The 22,188-nt window shown below is 44.6% G+C and overlaps 1 protein-coding gene and 1 long non-coding RNA gene across 6 annotated transcripts; both read left to right on the forward strand.

The window, feature by feature from the left end:
• Positions 1–1,561: 1,561 nt before the first annotated feature.
• On the forward strand, positions 1,562–7,916 carry LOC121705914 (probable phosphatase phospho1). Of its 5 annotated transcripts, XM_042087246.1 has the most exons (3): positions 1,562–1,966; positions 6,212–6,281; positions 7,075–7,916. In XM_042087246.1, exon 3 carries the CDS (start codon positions 7,115–7,117, stop codon positions 7,859–7,861), a length of 747 nt encoding a protein of 248 aa, XP_041943180.1. In that variant the 5' UTR covers positions 1,562–1,966; positions 6,212–6,281; positions 7,075–7,114; the 3' UTR covers positions 7,862–7,916. The 5 variants fall into 5 exon arrangements, with proteins under 5 accessions (XP_041943180.1, XP_041943178.1, XP_041943181.1 ...); XM_042087244.1 differs by lacking the exon at positions 6,212–6,281 and having other exon boundaries at positions 1,562–1,969; positions 7,072–7,916; XM_042087247.1 differs by lacking the exon at positions 6,212–6,281 and having other exon boundaries at positions 7,041–7,916.
• Positions 4,340–19,631, forward strand: LOC121705916. The gene is made up of 4 exons (XR_006030931.1): positions 4,340–4,617; positions 16,164–16,169; positions 17,154–17,161; positions 19,620–19,631. It is a non-coding gene; the product is annotated as an uncharacterized LOC121705916 (long non-coding RNA).
• The last annotated feature ends 2,557 nt before the right edge of the window (positions 19,632–22,188 follow it).

A 22,188-nucleotide genomic window follows, 5' to 3' on the forward strand; every position in this document is an offset into this window, starting at 1 on the left:
TGATCCCGTGAGGGAAATTTGGTCTCTGCATTTATCCCAATACGTGAATTAGTGAAACACACTCAGCACACAGTGAACACACAGTGAGGTGAAGCACACACTAATCCCGGCGCAGTGAGCTGCCTGCAACAACAGCGGCGCTCGGGGAGCAGTGAGGGGTTAGGTGCCTTGCTCAAGAGCACTTCAGCCGTGCCTACTGGTCGGGGTTAGAACCGGCAACCCTCCGGTTACAAGTCCGAAGTGCTAACCAGTAGGCCACGGCTGCCCCTGTGCTGCCCTATGTTGCCCCTGTGTTGCCCCTGTGCTGCCCCTGTGTATCTCTGTGTTGCCCCTATGTTGCCCCTGTGCTGCCCCTGTCTCTCTGTGCTGCCCCTGTGCTGCCCTATGTTGCCCCTGTGTTGCCCCTGTGCTGCCCCTGTGCTGCCCTATGTTGCCCCTGTACGGCCCCTGTGTTGCCCCTGTACTGCCCCTGTGTTGCCCCTTTGCTGCCCCTGTGTTGCCCCTGTGCTGCCCCTGTGTTGCCCCTGTGTATCTCTGTGCTGCCCCTGTCTCTCTGTGTTGCCCCTGTGCTGCCCCTGTGTATCTCTGTGTTGCCCCTGTACTGCCCTGTGCTGCCCCTGTACTGCCCTGTGTTGTCCTGTGTTGCCCTGTCTCTCTGTGCTGCCCCTTACTCTCTGTGTTGCCCCTTTGCTGCCCCTGTATCTCTGTGTTGCCCCTGTACTGCCCCTGTATCTCTGTGTGTGACTGTGTGTAGAGATGAGGGGGGTGTTAACAGGTTGCAGTGCTTCACTCTTCCTTTTTATTTTATCTTTAATCCCCCCATCTTGGGAGGACAACTTCATTCTTTATTTTAATATAGAGACACACATCCCCCTGTGATATACTGTGATATATATACTGTGATATACTGTGATACTACTGTGATATATATATATATATACTGTAGTATACTGTGATATGCTGTGATATACTGTGATATATATACTGTAATATACTGTGATATACATATACTGTGATACTACGGTGATATATACTGTAATATACTGTGATATACTGCTCAGTGAGTTACACTTGCCCCTGTGATATGCTGTGATATACTGTGATATACTGCTCAGTAAATTACACTTGCTTGCCTGTTCTGCATGGCTGCGTCAGCTCTTTTGCGGATGGCAGGTTGGCGCTAATCAGTCTGATTCAGTGTGGTGCACATGAGATGGGAGGATGCTGGTGCTTTGTGCGTTTTTTAAATGTATTGATTTCATTTTAATATTGTGGAAACATGTGCAGCTGCAGCTGCATGTAGGCTAGCCATACTCTCCGACATGATGTGTAGCCTGTCGCGCGCAGGATGGCCGGTGGGAGGGGCCGGTTGTATGGAGCGTAGGGTTTTTTTCCCTTCAGTGTTCAAAGGACTAATGCCTCTTGTTCCCGAAAAACAACTCATGTCAAAATTCTGTCACAAAAGTATACAGAAACGTATCCTTGCATATTTTGAGGGAATATGAAAATGCTTGTGCTTTTTAAAGAGTGTATTCTACGGCGCAGACCTGCGCATCAGACCGCAAGGCTGACTACAACTAGGAGACATTTGCCCAGACCACTGCGCGATTAGTCTGAGGTGGACAGAGAATATCTGGACGTTTCAAATTCTTCTGGGTGAAATGAAATACATGAACTTCGGAGAGCGCACGACACCACCACAGACCAACAACCCAGCATGCGCGAGCATGCCGGTCTCCTTTAAAGAGCCCAGCTATACGACTTGCGCGTCACTGGAGGATTCTTACACGTCATCAGGCTTGCGGCTCGTGAATTTTGACGGCCCGGACTGTCCTTCACGTTCACTTGGTTTGTGTCCCCCTTTCCTCCGGCTCCGCGAGCCTTTACTGGCCGACCGGCGCATGGACGTGAGAGCCGTGAATCAGCCACACAACCCCGCCGACACCTCCCGACGCGCCGGAGATCGGTGAGCTCTTGTTCGACCGCAGATGCTCGCGGTGTCCTCTCTGGTTTGACTGCAATGCACGGAGACTCTCCAGCGTTTCGTCATAATGCCCGCAGGCATCGGAGACGCACCGACCTAACATAACGCGTGACCTATTTTAGCCTTCACGGGAGCAAAACCATCAAATCTAAACTTAAGCCCCGTGAGCTGAACGGGACTTTGACACTTGGCGTTCTGCTGTGTGAGACGCGGAGTTAACGTGGTGCCGGGAGCGATAAATAAGACAGTATGCGCGTACAGTACAGACGGTAACGGGTGTCACCACGAGCGGGACGGGCTACTGGGAAAACAGCTGAGGGTTGCGGGTCGCGTTCTGTGGCAACGCGCAAGGACTTAAAGCAGCACGGACCCCGTATTTCAGCGCGCTGTTTAGCCAGCGCCAATTTAGAAGTAGAGCTCGCTCCCGTGATCCAGCCGTGCGTGCGGGTGAGAGAGCATAACTGAGAGATTATCAGCTCAGGCTTGCCTCACGCGCACTGCGTAGCCCTCTGAAATTCCACCGGTCACCCGTGACGCCACGAGCAGCGGATCCCTGTAACTCGACTCTGCAAACTGCGCGCGTATGCCGACCTAAGCCACGAGCCTTTATCTCTTGGAAAACAGCAATTAGTAATCAGCGACGTCCTCGCGCAGTCGTAACCGCCCTTTCAAAAAAGAATCATAAGAATGCTACAGGATTTTGGGACGAAATAGGCCTATTGTAGTAATGTTAGCAATACAATAGGAATCTTATCGTAGGATACGTTGGAAATACTGTAGAGGTGTTGTAGGCTACTGTAGGCTACAGGAGCGCACTAAGAACACTCTCGAGGGGATAGAGGTGCTACAGGACAGCAGTAAGCTACTACACATTACTGTAGAGACGCAAAACATTTCGCAACCAGCAGCTTTCCGTGCTGAGCCGCTCACGTCCTTCTTTAAAAATGAAATATTGCGGCGGAATCGTAGAATCCCCTCTTGGCTGAGAGGGGGCTGTCTTTCTGTAAACGACTCAGAGGCTCTGCGAAGCCAAACTATTGAGATAAACATATGGTTTTCTCATAGGTTGTATAACTTACTGTATACCTACAGTAGTTAGCCTACTTCTATGTTAAATAAAATAAAAGAGGGAGAGTACATTTAGAAACATTTAAATTCAAACATTTTAAGAAAGAATTCAGGCCACCTGTTACATTTCAGCAGATATTGGTATATTAAGTTCACTTCGACACAAACTCAGCTTCAACCAAAAATAAAACAAACAAAACGTGGCGTTAAATGACATTTCTGAATAGATAGATATAGATAGATAGATACTTTTTTAATCCCAAAGAACACATACAGAAATAATACAAACACAACAGTGGAAGTACTGTAGAATCATTAAAAATGCAAAAGTTGGTCATATCCAATACTGCAGTTACAAAACATCATGAGTGTGTTTGTCCCACTAGAATCTGTAGTTGGTCAGTTACATCATGAGTGTGTTTGTGCCACTGAAGTCTGTAGTTGGTCAGTTACATGAGTGTGTTTGTGCTGCTAGAGCCTAGTTGGTCAGTTACATCATGAGTGTGTTTTTGCTACTAGAGCAGTGGTCCCCAAACTTTTTCTTCCCGAGGGCCAGCTCACTATGCCTGGCTCTAAGAGAGGGCCAGAGACTCGGAGTATAATAGTAACCATAAATAGCTGTGAACAAAGACAGTCTACCTTAGTTGAATATTCCATTACATTTAATCTATAGGCTATTGCAATTTAATACCATTGTTATCTTTGTTTATATTGCCATCATGCCATATCAGTGTAAAATGTAGTAGCTCAAATGAAATAATAATAATAGCATTCTCAAAACTATAAGCAGGGAGTCCCAAAAGTATATTTTGAACTCTGAACTTTGCATAGGCTACACAGCTCAAGTTGTGAACAAGCAATATCCTACAAATAATTTAAAGTTCTCAAACTATGAGTTTTATGTGGCAGAAAGTGGTGGCAGAAACATCTGAAATGACCACCATTCTAACTTTCACTCGCCTGATGAGAACTTTGTGAACTCTGTATGAACATTTGAACGAGTGAATAAAAAATATAAATAATTATACCAGAAAGTTCCAGAATTATGACTTGAATAGAAGTAAGTTAGTTATTAACAATTAATTGATACATTTTTAGAATACTTTTAGCACTGATGCAGTCAGCAGAGGCCTCTTACATTGTTTGCAGGTAGGCCTACATTTCATTCAGTTTTCGATGGCAAACGCGAAACAGCGCCAAAACAACCACCAGTGGACAAAAAGAGTATTACATGTGTACTGTTAAGACTCGCCATAGAGAATGAATGGGGGAAATTACGGAGGTTATAGTTTGACGATGTTGTACTCCCGTGCGGGCCGGTTGCTATATACCACGGACATGTTTTGGGGGGCCACCCAAAATGAAGTGGCGGGCCATATCCGGCCCACGGGCCGTAGTTTGGGGACCACTGCACTAGTGTCTGTAGTTGGTCAGTTACATCATGAGTATGTTTGTGCCATTAGAGTCTGTAGTTGGTCAGTTACAAAACATCATGAGTGTGTTTGTGCCACTAGAGTCTGTAGTTGGTCAGTTACATCATGAGTGTGTTTGTGCTGCTAGAGTCTGTAACTGCAGAGTCCAGTGACATGGTCAGAGCAGAGGGCAGTGTTGTAGACACAAGGCTGCTCAGAGATACGCTGAGGAGCTGTCTGGCTCCTGTGTGTGTGTGCACTCAAGTATGGGTTTGTGCAGAATATTTTGAAATATTTAGGCTATCGGTTGCCTAACTTATGTTCATGACTTACACACACATATGGCACTGCCACAGGTCTACAATCTGACATCAGCAAACTTGCTTCAGATTGTTTGTAGGGCTCTCCTATTTAGCTGCCACTGCTCTGATTACTCAAATGCTAATGTGGATCTATAGTAGGCTACTCTACAGTGTTTGCCAAACATATTTCGCGGTACACTATGAGAAAATTAAATCATAAAATTACAGAAAATTATCATAAGAAAATGTCATACCACACCACCATGATATTAAATATAAAAGTCACAGGGGCAGCTGTGGCCTACTGGTTAGCGCTTCGGACTTGTAACCGGAGGGTTGCCGGTTAGAACCCTGGCGAGTAGGCACGGCTGAAGTGCCCTTGAGCAAGGCACCTAACCCCTCACTGCTCCCCGAGTGCCGCCGTTGTTGCAGGCAGCTCACTGCGCTGGGATTAGTGTGTGCTTCACCTCACTGTGTGTTCACTGTGTGTTGAGTGTGTTTCACTAATTCACGGATTGGGATAAACGCAGAGACCAAATTTCCCTCACGGGATCAAAAGAGTATATATACTTATACTTACTTACTTAAAATGTATTGCCCAAATGCTGCTACTTGTTGGCTATTTCAGAATGTCTGATGGCCACGCCGTGTGTGTGTGTGTGTGTGTGTGCCATGGATTTCACCAATAATTTCACAAAACTCAGAGAGATAAAAAGTCAGACTAAACTAGCAGGGCAGGATACCAAAGCGACAGTTTTAGTTGCCGATCTATACAGCTTCACCAAAGCCACATCAACTCACACACAACTTCAAGCTACTGTAGCACAATCTAGTAGTAACCAAGCAGACACTGTGGTCTGCAAGCAACACAAAAACACTTTTTTCTTATATAGAAAAGGGCCAGATAATAAGCATGTATTATAAGTCTATGCTATCAAATAACATAGTATATATGTATATATACTTTTTTGAAAAAATGTGGTCTCTGCATTTAATCCAATCGGTGAATTAGTGAAACACAAACAGCACACAGTGAACACACAGTGAGGTGAAGCACACACTAATCCCAGCGCAGTGAGCTGCCTGCTACAACGGCGGCGCTCGGGGAGCAGTGAGGGGTTAGGTGCCTTGCTCAAGAGCACTTCAGCCGCGGCCCACTGGTCGGGGCTCGAACCGGCAACCCTCCGGTTACAAGTCCAGAGTGCTAACCAGTGGGCCACGGCTGCCCCCCACATGAAACTTCCTGCATAGGCTACTGACCAGCTATGTGCAGAGCTAGCTGATGTTATGTGCCTCTTGCTAACATGTAGTCCAGCTGACACTGTAACGTTACATGATATTATTTTGCTTAATGAAATTGGATTATTTTGCTTAATGAGATTGGATAAAAATGTATCGCACCCCCTCACTATTTGTTCACACAATCTGTCAATCAAATCACACAGCAGACAGCGGTAGGATATGGTAGTAGTCGAGAACGATCGAGGAAGGAGAAGCAGAAGGAAATAATAAATGGTAAAGTAAAATGTTATTAAAGACACTATTATTTTTCATTCCTTTGAAAATAGTTAGGACTTCAGAGAAGGCTTTGAATGTTTCTATTATATATTATATATTAGCACCATAGATATAGGTTTCTATATTGGCACCATAGATATAGGTTTCTATATTAGCACTAGAGATATAGATTTCTATGTTAGCACCGTAGATATAGGTTTCTATATTAGCACTGTAGAACACAAGATTATACTAAAGTTATGATATCAACACTCACAATGTGCATGTATGTGTGTGTGTGTGTGCGTTCGTGCGCGGGCGTGTTGTGTTTATGTATGTGTGTGTGTGTGTGTGTGCGTGCGTGTGTGTGTGCGTGTGTGTGTGTGTGTAAGTGTGTGCGTGCTTGTGTGTGTATGTGTGGGTGCGTGTGTGCATATGTGTGTGTGTGCATGTATGTACTGTGTGTGTGTGTGTGTGTGTGCATGTGTGCATGTATGTGCTTGCGTGTGTGTGTGTGTGTATGTATGTGTGCGTGCGCGTGCTTGCGTGGGTGTGTGTGTGTGTGTGTGCGCGTGTGTATGTGTGCGTGCGCATGCTTGCGTGTGTGTGTGTGTGTGTGTGTGTGTATGTAAGTGTGCGTGCGCGTGCTTGCGTGTGTGTGTGTGTGTGTGTGCGCGTGCGTGTGCATGCGTGCGTGCGTGCGTGCGTGTGTGTATGTATGTGTGCGTGTGCGTGCGTGCGTGTGTGTATAACTATAACAGCTCATTCCTCTCTCAGTGCTTGCTCATGTGTTCTGCTGTTTCCGGTGCAGAGAGCTGATTGGCTGCTCCAGCTGCCAGTCAGAGTGAGTGATGGCGGTGCCTGGTGAGGGTGGGCGTTTCCTGGTGGTCTTCGACTTTGACGAGACGCTGGTGAACGAGAGCAGCGATGACGCGGTGGTGCGCACGGCCCCGGGCCAGGTGCTCCCTGATTGGCTGCGGGCCTCGTACCGGGAGGGGCGTTACAACGAGCAGATGCAGCGCGTGCTGGCGTACCTGGCCCAGCAGGGGGTGACGGAGAGCGCCATCCGCGCCGAGATCCAGCGCATCCCAGAGACCCCGGGGCTGTCGGCGCTGCTGGACTTCCTGCGCGCTCACGCGCGCCACTTCGACTGTGCGGTCATCTCCGACGCCAACTCCTACTTCATAGAGGCGTGGCTTCAGCAGGCGGGTGCTCGGCAACTCTTCCTGGAGATCTTCACTAACCCCGCCCACTTCGACACGTCCGGCCGCCTTGTCCTCGCCCCCTGCCACGCCCACTCCTGTCCCCGTTGCCCTGACAACATGTGCAAGCAGCGCATCCTCCGGGACTTCCTGTCCAGGCGGAGCGTCCAGCGGCGGCGGCCCTACCAGCGCGTCTTCTACGTGGGCGACGGGGCCAACGACGTGTGTCCCTGCCTGGCACTGGACACGCAGGACGTGGCGTTCGCCCGCCGTGACTTCCCCATGCACCGCCTCCTCACCAGCACACACACCGCACAGGTCAACGCCTCCGTCCAGCCCTGGAGCACTGGACACGACGTGATGCAGCACCTGCAGAGAGCACTGGAGGAGAGATAGAGAGAGAGGAGGAGAGGAGAGGAGAGGGGGAGAGAGGGAGGAGAGGAGAGAGGGAGGGGAGGAGAGGAGAGAGGGAGAGGATGAGAGGAGAGGAGAGGAGAGGAGAGGGGGAGAGGAGAGAGGGAGAGGAGGAGAGGAGAGGAGGAGAGGGAGGAGAGAGAGGGAGGAGAGGGAGGAGAGGAGAGAGAGGGAGGATAGGAGGAGAGATGGAGGAGAGAGGAGGAGAGGAGAGAGGGAGAGGAGGAGAGAGGGAGGAGAGGAGGAGGAGAGAGAGGGAGGATAGGAGGAGAGAGAGTCAGAAGACAAGAAAGTCTCAGATTACAGAAAAACACGCTGACACAAAATACACACATGAACACACACACACACAAACACACACACATAAACACACACGCATTACGGCAAGATATGGTGACACCAAATCCACTGTGAGACTTACCCAGGGTTTGACTTTACATTCACTCTATTACCGCACACACACACACACACACACACACACAGGAGACACGCAACACTGTGAAGAATAAAGAGCTCTTATGAGAGAGACTCCACAGGACAATACACAGAAAGACTAAACACACACGTGTGTGTGATCATCTGGAGAGAAGAGAGGAGCATACACACACACACACAGACACTCACACATACACTCACACAGACACACACCCACACCCACACACACAGAGCCTGGTATATCTCTGCACATTGTAGCTGTGTCAGCTGATAAGGCCATCAGAATACTCCCCTACGCCACACACACACATACACTCACACAGACACACACACACACACACATACACTCACACACACACAGACACACAAACACACACACACAGACACACACACACTCACATACAGCACACACACACTCACATACAGCACACACACACACATACACTCACATACAGCACACACACACACACACACACGCACACACACTCACAGACATACACACACACACACCAAGCTCTGTGGAGTGGAGTGTATGAGACAAAACTACAGCAGCAGTGTGATGTTATACATCTCTCCCTCTCTGATGTCACTGGTGTCTGTCACTGGTGTCTGTCCAATCACAAAACTGCACTGGAACCTCAGCCAATGACAGGCTGAAATCCGCCACTGTGAAACCCAGCCAATGACAAGCATTCTCCAAAACCCATCAAAGAGTAGCCGGCCAATCACTGGTGTTCTGCACGGATGAGGCCGGCCAATCACTGTGCACAGACAGAACGAAAGCAGTAGTGCACAATGTGTCATAGCGGAGTGTGTGTGATGATGATGATGGTGATGATGATGATGATGTATAATGCATAATATGTAATAGTGGAGTGTGTGAGAGCGGAGTGTGTGTGAAAGAGATGTCATGAGTGTGTGTGTGAAAGACGTGATGATGATGATGATGACAAGGAAGATTATGATGACGATTTATCACGTTGCTGCAGGGATGGAAATTAAAATTGTTGTCCGCCTGCAACTGTGGCTGGTGGATTCCAAAATCTACGAGCTACTCAACATTTTTTTGCCAGTCACCACAGATATAACAGTAATACTAACCAAGATGTGAATGCTGATTTTTTTTTCAAAATTTCGGTGTCCACCACTCTAGCTCATCCAAAACAAACCAGAAAAGGGACTCAAAGTGCTAAATACCGGAATTATCCTTTAAAGGGGAACTTGGCAACTATTTGCCACTGAATATTAGAATGAACGAAGTAATGTACACTGAAGACCTGTGTGTGTGTGTATATATATGTGTATGCACAAGTGCTGCTAAGAGAACATCATCCCAGAATGCTAAGTTTGGCACTTAAAGGGGAACTTGGCAACTATTTCAACGTAATAAACATTAGCAACCAATATAGCAACCAATGAGATTATCCTAGCAACCAGCATAGCAACCACAACAACTAACATAGCATCAGTCTAGCAACCACCTCAAGTACCTCCAGTAAAATGTCAACCTAGCAACCAACATAGCAACCAACATGAAGAAGCCGAGGATTTGCATGCACTGTAATTATTATTATTATTATTATTATTATTATTATTATTATTATTATTGTTAACACCAATTAATAATAACAAAACTAGATGATAGATAGATAGATAGATAGATACTTTATTGATCCTCAAGGGGAAATTCAAGGGTCTCAGTAGCGTAAAGACATAACACACAACATGCACTTACAACAGAAATGGTAAACATTAGTATAAGTATAAACATATAACTAAACTCAACTGTACAATAAAGTCAGTAGAAGATAAGATAAGAATCTAACAAACTAAATACTAAATACACTATATAAGTTAAATTAAGAAAGTCCAATGTGCTTGAGGGTGATCAAGCATAAGACGCTTGTAGTGACAGGGCCAGGACTGGTGAGGTGCTAAAGGGAGTGAGTGTCGTGATGAAGGTGCAAACAGTAGTCCAACCATAGTCCTTAGTTATGTGTGCCTGGCAAGGTGCTCAAGAGAGTGGGTGTCATGGTGAAGGTGCAAAAAGTAGTCCAACATTAGTCAACAGTGCAACAGTAGGGTCTAGAGACCAGCATAAATAATATAGTCAAATAGGAGAGTAAAGTGTAATGTAAACAAGGTAAAATAAAAACTATTTCAGTGCAAGAACGGGTTGAGGTAACAGTGTAGCAGTAAAACAGTAGTGAAACATTAGGCTGTGTACAATAGTAAAACAGTAGTAAGCAGTAGTGGGCAGTCAGTACTCAAAAAACATGGACGTGGAGAGGGTGGAGAGGCAGACAGACTAAGCAGAGAAGTCTATCTCTCCTCTCCCCTTTAGTGAGGCATTGAACAGTTCAATATCCCTAGGAACAAATGACTTCCTCAGCCTTTCAGTTGTGCATGGCAGTGAGTGAAGTCTCCAGCTGATCAAGCTCTTTTGGTTTTTGATAGTGCTGTAGAGCGGATGACATTCATTGTCCAAGATGTTGATCAGTTTGTTTAGGGTCCTTTTGTCAGCTATTGAAGTGATGCACTCCAGTTCAGCTCCCACTACAGAGCCAGCCTTCCTTACCAGCCTGTCAAGTCGCCCCACATCCTTCTTCTTTGTGCTTCCTCCCCAACATACCACTGCATAGAAGAGGGCGCTGGCCACAACAGACTGATAGAACATCCTGAGGAGCTTGCTGCACACATTGAAGGACCGCAGCCTCCTCAGGAAGTACAGCCTGCTCTGTCCTTTCTTGTAGAGTGCATCAGTGTTGGCTGACCAGTCCAGTTTATTGTCCAGGTGGAGACCCAGATACTTGTAGGTGCTTACCACCTCCACATTGACCCCATCAATGGAGACTGGTAGCAGAGCGGGCTTAGACCTTCGGAAATCCACCACCATCTCCTTGGTCTTTGAGGTGTTAAGTTGAAGGTGATTGAGTTTGCACCACTGCACAAAGTCCTCCACCAGGCTCCTGTACTCCTCCTCTTGCTCGTCCCTGATACACCCCACAATTGCAGTATCATCAGAAAACTTCTGCATGTGGCATGACTCGGTGTTGTAGCGGAAGTCAGATGTGTACAGGGTGAACAGGACTGGAGAGAGCATAGTTCCCTGTGGCGCTCCGGTGCTGCTGATCACAGTGTCAGAGAGGCAGTTCTTCAGTCTGACGAACTGTGGTCGCTCGGTCAGGTAATCTGTAATCCAGGTTACCAGGTGAGCGTCCACACCCATCTGCAAGAGCTTATCTCCCAGTCTGAGGGGTTGGATGGTGTTAAAAGCACTTGAGAAATCAAAGAACATGATTCTCACAGCACTTTTCCCCTTGTCTATGTGAGAATGTGTCCTGTGTAGAAGATAAGTGATGGCATCGTCCACGCCCACTTTCTCCTGGTATGCAAACTGTAAAGGGTCTAGTGCATGGCGTACCTGGGGTCTGAGCATACCTAAGACCAGCCGTTCCATTGTTTTCATCACGTGTGATGTTAGAGCGACAGGCCTGAAGTCATTCAGCTCGCTGGGGTGTGGTTTCTTGGGAACGGGGGTGAGACATGATGTCTTCCACAGTGTTGGAACTTGTCCGAGACGTAGACGTAGATGTACCGCAGAGCGGTACAAAATATGACCGCCGCCCAGTCCAGCACATGTTTTCCACAAAAATAAGTCACGCTGAAAGGCATATATGATTCTAACTGTCTCACTGAATTGCATTATGCACACTCAATTCTCACTGGTATTTGGTACTAACATGATTAGTTCATAGATTTCACATGTAATATACATTTTATACAACCTCACCCCCATCTTGCCTGTTCATAATTCTGAGAAATTCTTGAATTGTGTGCATGTGTGCATGTACATGTTTATGTTTATGTGTGTGTGGGTGGGTGTGTGTGCGTGCATGTGCATGTGTGTTTGCCTGTTTATGTGCCTGTGTGTTTGCATGTGCATGCATGCGTATATATGTCTACTGTGTGAGTATCTGTCATACGTAGGATTACTGTGAATGTATGTGTGTGCGTGTGTATCTGTTTATGCACATGTGTGCATATGGAATGGGTTTACATGACCCCTGGAGGCAAACATACGCAAAAAATTGGTCATCCTAGGCCCTACGGTTCTCAAGATATTCACAGAAAACTGTGTCTGCCCTACCCTCCTTTTGGGGGGGGGGTCCAGTCCAGTCCACAACGAAAAGCGATGGTTCCATGCTATCCATGTGGGGTTACATGCCCACCAAGTTTCGTGTACCCCGGTCTTTCAGTGTCCCGGGAATCCTTGTTGGTGTACGGTCACTAAATGTACACATAAATTATTTTATTGTAAGGCCCCCCATGAACGAAAGGCCACGGAACTTGGCATGCATTCGGAGGGTGTCATAATGATCCTACACTTTCAATTTCGTGCAGTTTTGACCACGTCAGCCAGAGATATTGTGATGAAAACACCTAATGTTTTGCTTTTTAATTTTTAACTAGGTGGCGCTATACATTAAATAAGTGGTAATGGGATAGGTTGACATGCCCCCTTAAAACCAACATACAAAAAAAAGGTGGACCTCCTAGGCCCTACGGTTCTCGAGATATTCACAGAAAACTGTCTCCGGCCACCTACAGGCCAGTTGGTGTATAGTAACATAAATTAATTTATTGTGTGGCCCCCCATGAATGGAATTCCACAAAACTTGGCGTGCATTCAGAGGGTGTCATAATGATCCTACACTTCCAATTTCGCGCAGTATTGACTATGTTAGGTCACAGATCAGATACCTGCGATTACAACACCTCATTTTTACTTTTTTGTGTTTAACTAGGTGGCGCTATACATGAAATGAGTGGTTATGGAATGGGTTGACATGGTCCTTTGAGATCAACATACAAAAAAAATGGTCCTCCTAAACCCTACGGTTCTCGAAATATTCACAGAAAACTGTGTCTGCCCTACCCTCCTTTCGGGGGGTCCAGTCCAGCGGGGGGGCTACAGATCAAAACGAAAAAAGGAGGTTCCATGCTATCCATGTGGGGGCCGCTTCGCTGCGCAGCGGTCATAATAATAACATTTGTATTATTACTATTAGTACTGTATATGATGTACATGCAACCTGTGTTGTGTTGATTCTTGACTATGAGAGGCAGGCGTGTTTGCCAAACCCACGGGTGCTAGGATTTGTCGCTAGCACTTCTCATGTCAGGAGGGTAAACCGCTGCACTAGCATGTCTTACGTCAGGAGGGTAAACCGCTATGCTAGCATGTCTCTTCAGGTGACGGGAGGGTAAACCGCTATGCTAGCATGTCTCTTCAGGTGACGGGGGGGGTAAACCGCTATGCTAGCATGTCTCTTCAGGTGCACTAGCATGTCTCTTCAGGTGACGGGAGGGTAAACCGCTATGCTAGCATGTCTCTTCAGGTGCACTAGCATGTCTCTTCAGGTGACGGGGGGGTAAACCGCTATGCTAGCATGTCTCTTCAGGTGCACTAGCATGTCTCTTCAGGTGACGGGAGGGTAAACCGCTATGCTAGCATGTCTCTTCAGGTGACGGGGGGGTAAACCGCTATGCTAGCATGTCTCTTCAGGTGCACTAGCATGTCTCTTCAGGTGACGGGAGGGTAAACCGCTATGCTAGCAGGTTTACACACTGCAGGTTACATCAGGTTACACACTGCACTGCACATAAGGTTGCTCATCTGGTATAAATCTCAAGCTGTTGCTGATTTGACTGACAGGTGAAATGTCAAAGTTAATTTCAGTTGTATGTTTATGTGAGATGAATGTCCCTCAGGTCAAAAGTTTGTGCGTGTGTGTGTGGGGAGGGTGGGGGTGTGGGGTCAGGAAATTAAGCCCAATTCCCAGAATGCCTCAGAGGAGCCAGACATGTAGAGCAACTCAGCTGCCACTAGAGGGTGCTGGAGACCTTGGATGCTCATCATTCACACACATACACACCATCACTCCACATAGGAACTGTGTCATTGAAATCCAAACACTATCCATATGATTGGACGGTCTGTGTGGCTGTCCCTACCCCACTCACATATGATTGGACGGTTCCTCCCCCACTCACATATGATTGGACGGTCTATGGTGATGTCCCTCCCCCACTCACATATGATTGGACGGTCTGTGGGGCTGTCCCTTCTCCATTCTGCACTTGTGAAAATGAGCTTGTGGGTCTGCCTCCATCCTCTGCTCCGTATTAAGTGAATATGTATAAGTAAATGGATATTTTCCTAACCAAGGAGTTGTGAACAGCAGTGAGATCAAAATGTGAAGTCATGAAGCCTTAAAAACATTAAAACATTAAACATTAAAGCAACACGATGGACAAACTGATAGTTACGCCCCTTGCCGGCAAATCTGCCACCAATGTAGCAATCTAGCACCCATATCAAAGAGTCACAATCCTACCCAGTCATCAGCGTCACATAGTGCAATATCAAGGTTTACGGTCCTACCAACATTAATCATTACATTACATGGTGCAATATCAAGGTTTATGGTGCCAGATCAGCATTACATAGTGCAATATCAAGGTGTATGGTCCTACCAACATTAACTCATTGAATGCCAAGCTGTTTTCAGGAGCTTTGTCCTAGAGTGCCAGCAATCTAGGCCATTGTTGATGATTTTTGTACAGCCACAGCATATTCTGTGTTATAGCTATGAACACATACAATAGCTCGATTAAAAGGTGATACTTTAAGCTCTCGGTGGGTGCAAACCGTGTATTTCTACACGCCTCTGTTCCTGAGAAATCCCAAGCTAAACCGTGGCTAGTTTTTATCAAAATCGCTGTTTTTTTCTAGAAATGGAGATATAACGTATTTCATGAAATATGAAGTGTTGCCTGTTACTTGTGTAAACTTTCCGGGAAGTGATCAGCGAGACCTGGCGAGACTGCCACCTAGTGATAGACCCACGAAAATGGCCTGGTTTTGACCTGACGTGAATGCGTCACTGATTCGACCCAAAGCGGCAACCGAGTTATGATAAAATGTCCAGATAAAATGTCCAGATTGTGCGTTTTCATGAGTTTCACGATCGTCATATATTTCATTTCCATTCATCACAGAGTTCCCAAAATCACAAATAAGGTGTGTTAGAGTGTCTAGTTTCGTAATAAAAAAAAAAAAAGCTAAAAACGTAATATTACGTTTTTGGCACTCAACGCATTTGGCACTCAATGAGTTAATCATTGCATTACATAGTGTAATATCAAGGTTTATGGTCCCAGATCAGCCTTATATAGTGCAGAAATGTCAAGCCTTCTAACCCCATCAATCAGGCAAAATGGTAACATTAGAATATTTTTTTTGCATTTTGGTTCCACTGAACATTTTCTGTCTCGGTGTGCAGGATCAGGTGTTATTTTAATTCATATGTCGGTCTGCAGGGTCAGGTGTTATTTTAATTCATATGTCGTCTGCAGGATCAGGTGTTGTTTTAATTCATATGTCGGTCTGTTTATGACTCCTATGTTTGTGTGTACCTATTTTGTTTTGAAAATATGATCTTCCTAGTCTAAAAGGAAAGGCATTATTAAAGATCACAAAAATCAAATGTCCTCCTGTTCATCCCGCCCCACCTGTCATGTCTCTATTCCCCACTAGGGGGCCCTCCCCACACCTAGAGAACCACTGACATAGTACTTGATCAACAATGTTACATTCATTAGGGTCGGAGGAGAAAGGGGAGTAGAAATGGGAGGAGAAAGGGGAGGAGGAGGAGGAGCTGTGGGAGGAGGAGGGAGGAGGAGGAGGAGGTCTGAGTTCACTAATTCACGGATGGGATAAATGCAAAATCCTTGTATACGCAAGTATACTTGGCCTAGAAAACTGATTTACATTTACATTTAGTTTGGTGTATTGGCACTTGTGTTGGTCTAGTTTGGTGTTTTGGCACTTGTGCTGATTTTTGCCCCCCCCCTCTCCTTCTCCTTATTTCCAGGCAATCAGATCTGAAAGGGTCCCATTGATTTTTTCTTCGGTTTTCACAGAAGAATTAGGTTTCCAATCCAGGAGAGGACAGTGTGTGTGTGTGTGTGTGTGTGTGCCTGTGTGTGCGCGCGTGCGTGTGTGCATGCGTGTGACTGAGTGAGTGTGTGTATGATTGGGTGCCTGCGTGCGTGTGTGTGTGCGTGTGTGTGCATGCTTATGTGTGTGTGTGTGTGACTGAGTGGGTGTGTGTATGTGTGTGTGTGTGTGACTGAGTGAGTGTGTGTGACTGAGTAAGTGGCCCTCATATGAAACGTGCGTATGACATGAAACAGGCGTAGGACAGGCGTGCGCTCATTTCCATGCAAAGCAAATGGCATTTATCAATTTGAAGGTGAGCGGTGGCTACGCTCCAATCTCACGTCAAGTCTCAACTCGTGTACGCAGTTTTTGAGGCGGCATAGCACGGCGCAGCGGTAAATCAGTGGAGGATTGGAAAGTTGAAGAGTTGAATTCATGGAATATCTTGGACAAAAGACCTTTCCTGCACATTTGTAGCCCACTTGCCGTAATGTAGCCTGTTATGTTGACACATTTGATGACTTAGGACAGCCATATAGGCAATGTGGAGAGAATTACTTTCTCTTTGGAAAACGCAACAGTCATACATCATTTTTTTTTATTATTTTCAAAGAGCAAAAGAGTCATATGGTTTTGTAATGAGCGTATTTGTAGTATGATGCGTTCTCTCTGCAGAAACACTGTTTCTCTTTTGGACGTATAATGCCAGTAGGCCACGGCTGCCCCAATATAATATATATATATATATGTATATATATGTATAATGCACCTCCATGTCGTGGCCTTTAAAACGAGCATATACAGTATAGGGACGTTATATATTACTACGAGCAGATACAGTATAGGGACGTGATATATTAAAACGAGCATACAGTATAGGGACTTTATATATTAAAACGAGCATATACAGTATAGGGACGTGATATATTAAAACGAGCATATACAGTATAGGGACGTTATATATCACTACGAGCATATACAGTATAGGGACGTTATATATCACTACGAGCATATACAGTATAGGGATGTTATATATTACTACGAGCATATACAGTATAGGGACGTGATATATTAAAACGAGCATATACAGTATAGGGACGTTATATATTACTACGAGCATATACAGTATAGGGACATGATATGTAAATTACACCACATCACGCCGCCAGCAGTACACAAAGGCAAGGAATAGCAAGGAACAAACTGGAATCTATAAGTATTTAGAGAAAGTATCCCTCCTATCTGTGCAAATTGATATAAACTGGGTTAGTACACTGGTGGGCTATAAAAAGGTTTTTTGTTAGCAAGGTGTCACACAAGAAACATTTCATGATGGGTAAAAGCAAAGAGCCCTCCCAAGACCTTTGCAACCTTATTGTTGCAAAACATATCAATGGAACTGGTTACAGATGCACTTCAAAACTTCTGAATCATCCACCAAGCAGTATTGGAGCCATTATTTGCAAGTGGAAGAAACATCACTGCATCATCAACTGGCCATGCACAGGATCTCCTTGCAAGATTTCTGACCAGGAAGTCAGAAGGATAGTCTGAAGAGTAGCCCAAGATCCAAAGACCACTCAGAGAAAGCTCCAGAAAGGCTTGGAGGCAGCAGGTACAATTGTTACAGAGAAAATTATAGGTAATCCACTCCACCGCCATGGCCTCTATGCACGCTCACCCCACATGACATGAAAAACATGTCAAACCTCGTTGAAAGTTTGCTACACAACATTTGGACAAGCCTATGAAATACTGAGAGAATGTATTCTGGTCAGGCGAGAGCAAAATTGAACTTTTCAGATGTCATACTACACACCATATTTGGAGGAGAAATGGCACTGTGCATCACACTAAAAATACCCTACCAACAATGAGGTTTGGAGGTGCATGGTGGCATCATGGTGTGGGCTGTTTTGCATCTCATGGTACTAGCAGACTTCATACAGTTGAAGGAATCATGAATGGAGTCATTTTGTTCTGGGAGAATCTTTACTTCCACCAGGATGATGAGAATGAGACATGGCTAGACCTTCCAGCAGGACAATGATCCAAACCATTCAGCAAAGGAAACTCTCAATTGGTTTCAGAGAAAGGAAATCAAGGCCCTGACTTTAATCCAATTGAACAGTTTTGGAAGTTAACTAAAGATCAGGATTCACAAGAGGGATCCCTGAAATCTTCAATATTAAAGGACTATCTGTTTAAAAGAATGGGCCAAAATCATACCAGAATACTGTGACTGATTAGTTTTCGTCATACAGGAAATGCCTTGAAGCTGTCATTACGAATAAAGGCTTTTCCACAAAGTATTTAAGGAATTTCAGCAGGCGTGTTCAATACTTTTTTCCTGTGTCATTCCACTTTATTACACATAATTCTACCTATGGACTTTAATGTTTGGATTTTTTATATGGGTGGATTATCTGAGTTAATACTAATGTCTGGTGAAAATTTCATGCAAATAGCCTCAGTGGAAGTATACTTACTGAAAAAAATGTTGACGTGTTCAATACTTATTTTCCCCGCTGTATCATATTGTATAGTGGGCACATATTATATTGTATAGGGGGCAGATATCATATCATATTGTATAGGGGGCACATATCATATCATATTGTGTAGGGGGCACATATCATATCATATTGTATAGGGGGCAGATATCATATCATATCATATTGTATAGGGGGCATATATCATATCATATTGTATAGGGGGCACATATCATATCATATTGTGTAGGGGGCAGATATCATATCATATTGTATAGGGGGCACATATCATATCATATTGTATATAGGGGGCACATATCATATTGTATAGGAGGCAGATATCATATCATATCATATTGGATAGGGGGCACATATCATATTGTATAGGGGGCACAAATCATATTGTTTAGGGTGTATATGAGATCGTATAGGTCATTGACAATAAATCTTGTTTAACAACCGGCTGACTTTGGATTCTAACAGGAATGATCAACAACTCATAATTTTGACATTAACTAGTGTGAAGTTCTAAGTGATTGAAATGTTATGGTTTAACAGGCAAGACCACTGTGGCACACGTCCATGACTAGTTCTAAGTGTTTTAAACGCTTTTGGACGATGCTCTACTGGGTCATAATACATTAAGAGCCCTATTTTCGTGGTCTAAAATGGATGGTCATTAGCGAATAGCTTAATTCAATTTAGTGGGTTGTCCAGTCCACATTGGGAGTGTTTTCGTTATCAAACATCGGGCGGATGGCGCAACCTGCAACATAGGAAAGGTGTTCCTATGTTTCTTAATCAGTCATGAGTGTGTCTCAGTGGCGTAATGCGTTTGTACAATAGTGATATTTAGATAATGCGCCAGACCCCACCTTAAGTTGTTAATTGTCACACCCCTTGGCGCGTTGCTCAATAAAAGAAACAGGCATAGCGAATAGGAATACGTATTGCGTCGTGATGATTATACGTGTTGCGTCGTGATGATTAAATACGCTTTGCGTCGTGATGATTATACGCTTTGCGTCGTGATGATTAAATACGCTTTGCGCCGCGCTTCTGACTGCGTCTTGTTGACATAATGAAGCACAGGATATCCCTGTGTTTCAGATGTCTGCGTTTGTTTCTTTGTGAGACTGAAAGAGTGTGTATGAGTGAGACTAAATTGAATGAGTTGAATTGAATGTGTGTGTGTGTGTGTGTGTGTGAGAGAGAGAGAGAGAGAGAGAGAGAGAGAGAGGAGGGAGGAGGGAGGCTAATAAAGGGGAGGAAAGACAGGGCAGAAATCAATCTCCTGACCTCAGCAATGTGTCCGAGTCCAAATCTGATTAGAAACCAGGAGAGATGACTTGCAGACACCCTTAAACATCCACCTCTCAATAGACTGTGTGTGTGTGCATGTGAATGTGTGTGTGTGTGTGTGTGTGTCTGTATCTGTGTGTGTGTGTCCATGTATGTGTGTGTGTGTGAGCATCCTCTCTTCATTCTGTTTAAACTCGTCTCAGACTCACTTGTCGAAGCGTTCTGCTGCCTAAGGTCTGTGCCGATTGGTCTATCCGTACCCACATCAATTTATCCCCCATTAAATTATGCGTACTGTGGAGTGAGGGTCACTTTGAATTGTGTGAGTGTGTGTGTGCGTGCGTGCGTGCGTGCGAGTGTGTGTGTGTGTGCGTGAAGGGGGGTCACTTTGAGTTAGTGCTGGTGCTTCTTGAGCCAAACCTCTATCAGGCTGATTAGTGTTTAAGTGCTTCCTGTTGACTGACACTCTGCACCAGTGTGTGTGTGTGTGTGTGTGTGTGTGTATGTACATCTCTCACACACAATACCCCTTGTGCCTCCACGGACAAGCTTGTGTGTGTGTGAGAGAGAGAGAGAGTAAATGATAAACTTAAAATGATATATAATTCAGTTAAAATTATATATAATCAAGTTAGTTTTATTTCTTTTTATTTGTATTCTTTATTACAGTGCATGAAAATGATGTTATCCGAAGTCTTCTTCTTCTAACCAAAATGTCTGCGTCTAATTCAGCTTCAACCGTTTAACGTAGAAACTTCGTTCAAACTTTGTAATATAGATCTTGAAAATGACACCTGTGCAATGCACTTTTAGTTTCTGTAAACTTTATACTTTTTGAAATCAAGGTTATCTTTCCCCATAGACTTTGCTTTGGCACTATGACATCACAATGGGCTAATTAAATTGATTTGACGGCCAGCTGCTCAACTAGGCCCCCTCAAAGAGCCAGTTAAACTGATTGCACCTGTATCAACTGCTTTCTGCTCAACTAGGCCAACTGTCTTAGTGCCTCTCCATTCTAGAAGGATATAAGGCACATTCCATGCAACTTTTTATCTATCCATCTTCATTAAACCATTCACTCATCCACCCATTAAACTATCTATCAACATCCATTAAACAATCTGCCTATCAACATCCAATAAACTTTCTGTCTATCAACATCCATTACACTATCTACATTCAACTTTTTAAACTATCTACTCTCAGGCTTTAAGCACACAATCTGGCTCTCTTAGTCAAGTCAAGTCAAGTTTATTTATATAGCATAGCGCTGGGCGATATGGCTGAAAACTGTATCACAATATAAGTATTTCATATCAGTCGATATCGCTAATTATTGATTTTTTTTTAAAAAAAAGGACCAGAAGGAAAAAAAAGTTCAAAAAACACTTTTATTTTAAACTTAACCCTCCTCTGATTTTAATCACCTCAGTTATCAATCAAAGCAAACAGGAAAAAGAAATATCAACACAATCATGAGAAACACTCAAATAAATAAATGTGCACATAAGTCTGAATGAAAAGCAGCACTGGTTGAAGCCTGGAAATATTGTAAACAAAGTAGGCCTAGCTTAATTTGCTAGTTTATCATAGTCTACTGGTTAGTTCAAATGAATACTTTTTCTCCTTGGGACAGGCCCGTTTGAGTCTTGGAAAATACTTTTCCATTCACATCGGGATTGAGATAATTAGAATTTAGCAGTCAATTTGAATGCAACAGTTCTGAACAAATTCGTGCAGTGTGCTAATGATGCTAACCGGATTTAATAGCAATTTAGCCAGTCATCTTGCACGACTGTGAATGTTTGGATTACATGTGCCTGCTGAGGAGGGATGCGCCTGTTGAGGGAGAGAGAGAGAGAGAGAGTGTGTGTGTGCACGGGGCAGATTAATAGCTGTTTAATAGTCTTTTTAGGAAGGCCTGTGAACAGTCCATTGCAGTAATCAACACTGCTGGAGATAAATGCATGAATGAGTTTTTCTAAGTCATATTTTGACATCAGCCCTCTGAGTTTGGCAATATTTTTGAGGTGGTAAAAAGCTGATTTAGTTATTGCTTTCATGTGGCT

Source organism: Alosa sapidissima, chromosome 3, assembly GCF_018492685.1.
Source record: "Alosa sapidissima isolate fAloSap1 chromosome 3, fAloSap1.pri, whole genome shotgun sequence".
NCBI lineage: Eukaryota > Metazoa > Chordata > Actinopteri > Clupeiformes > Clupeidae > Alosa > Alosa sapidissima.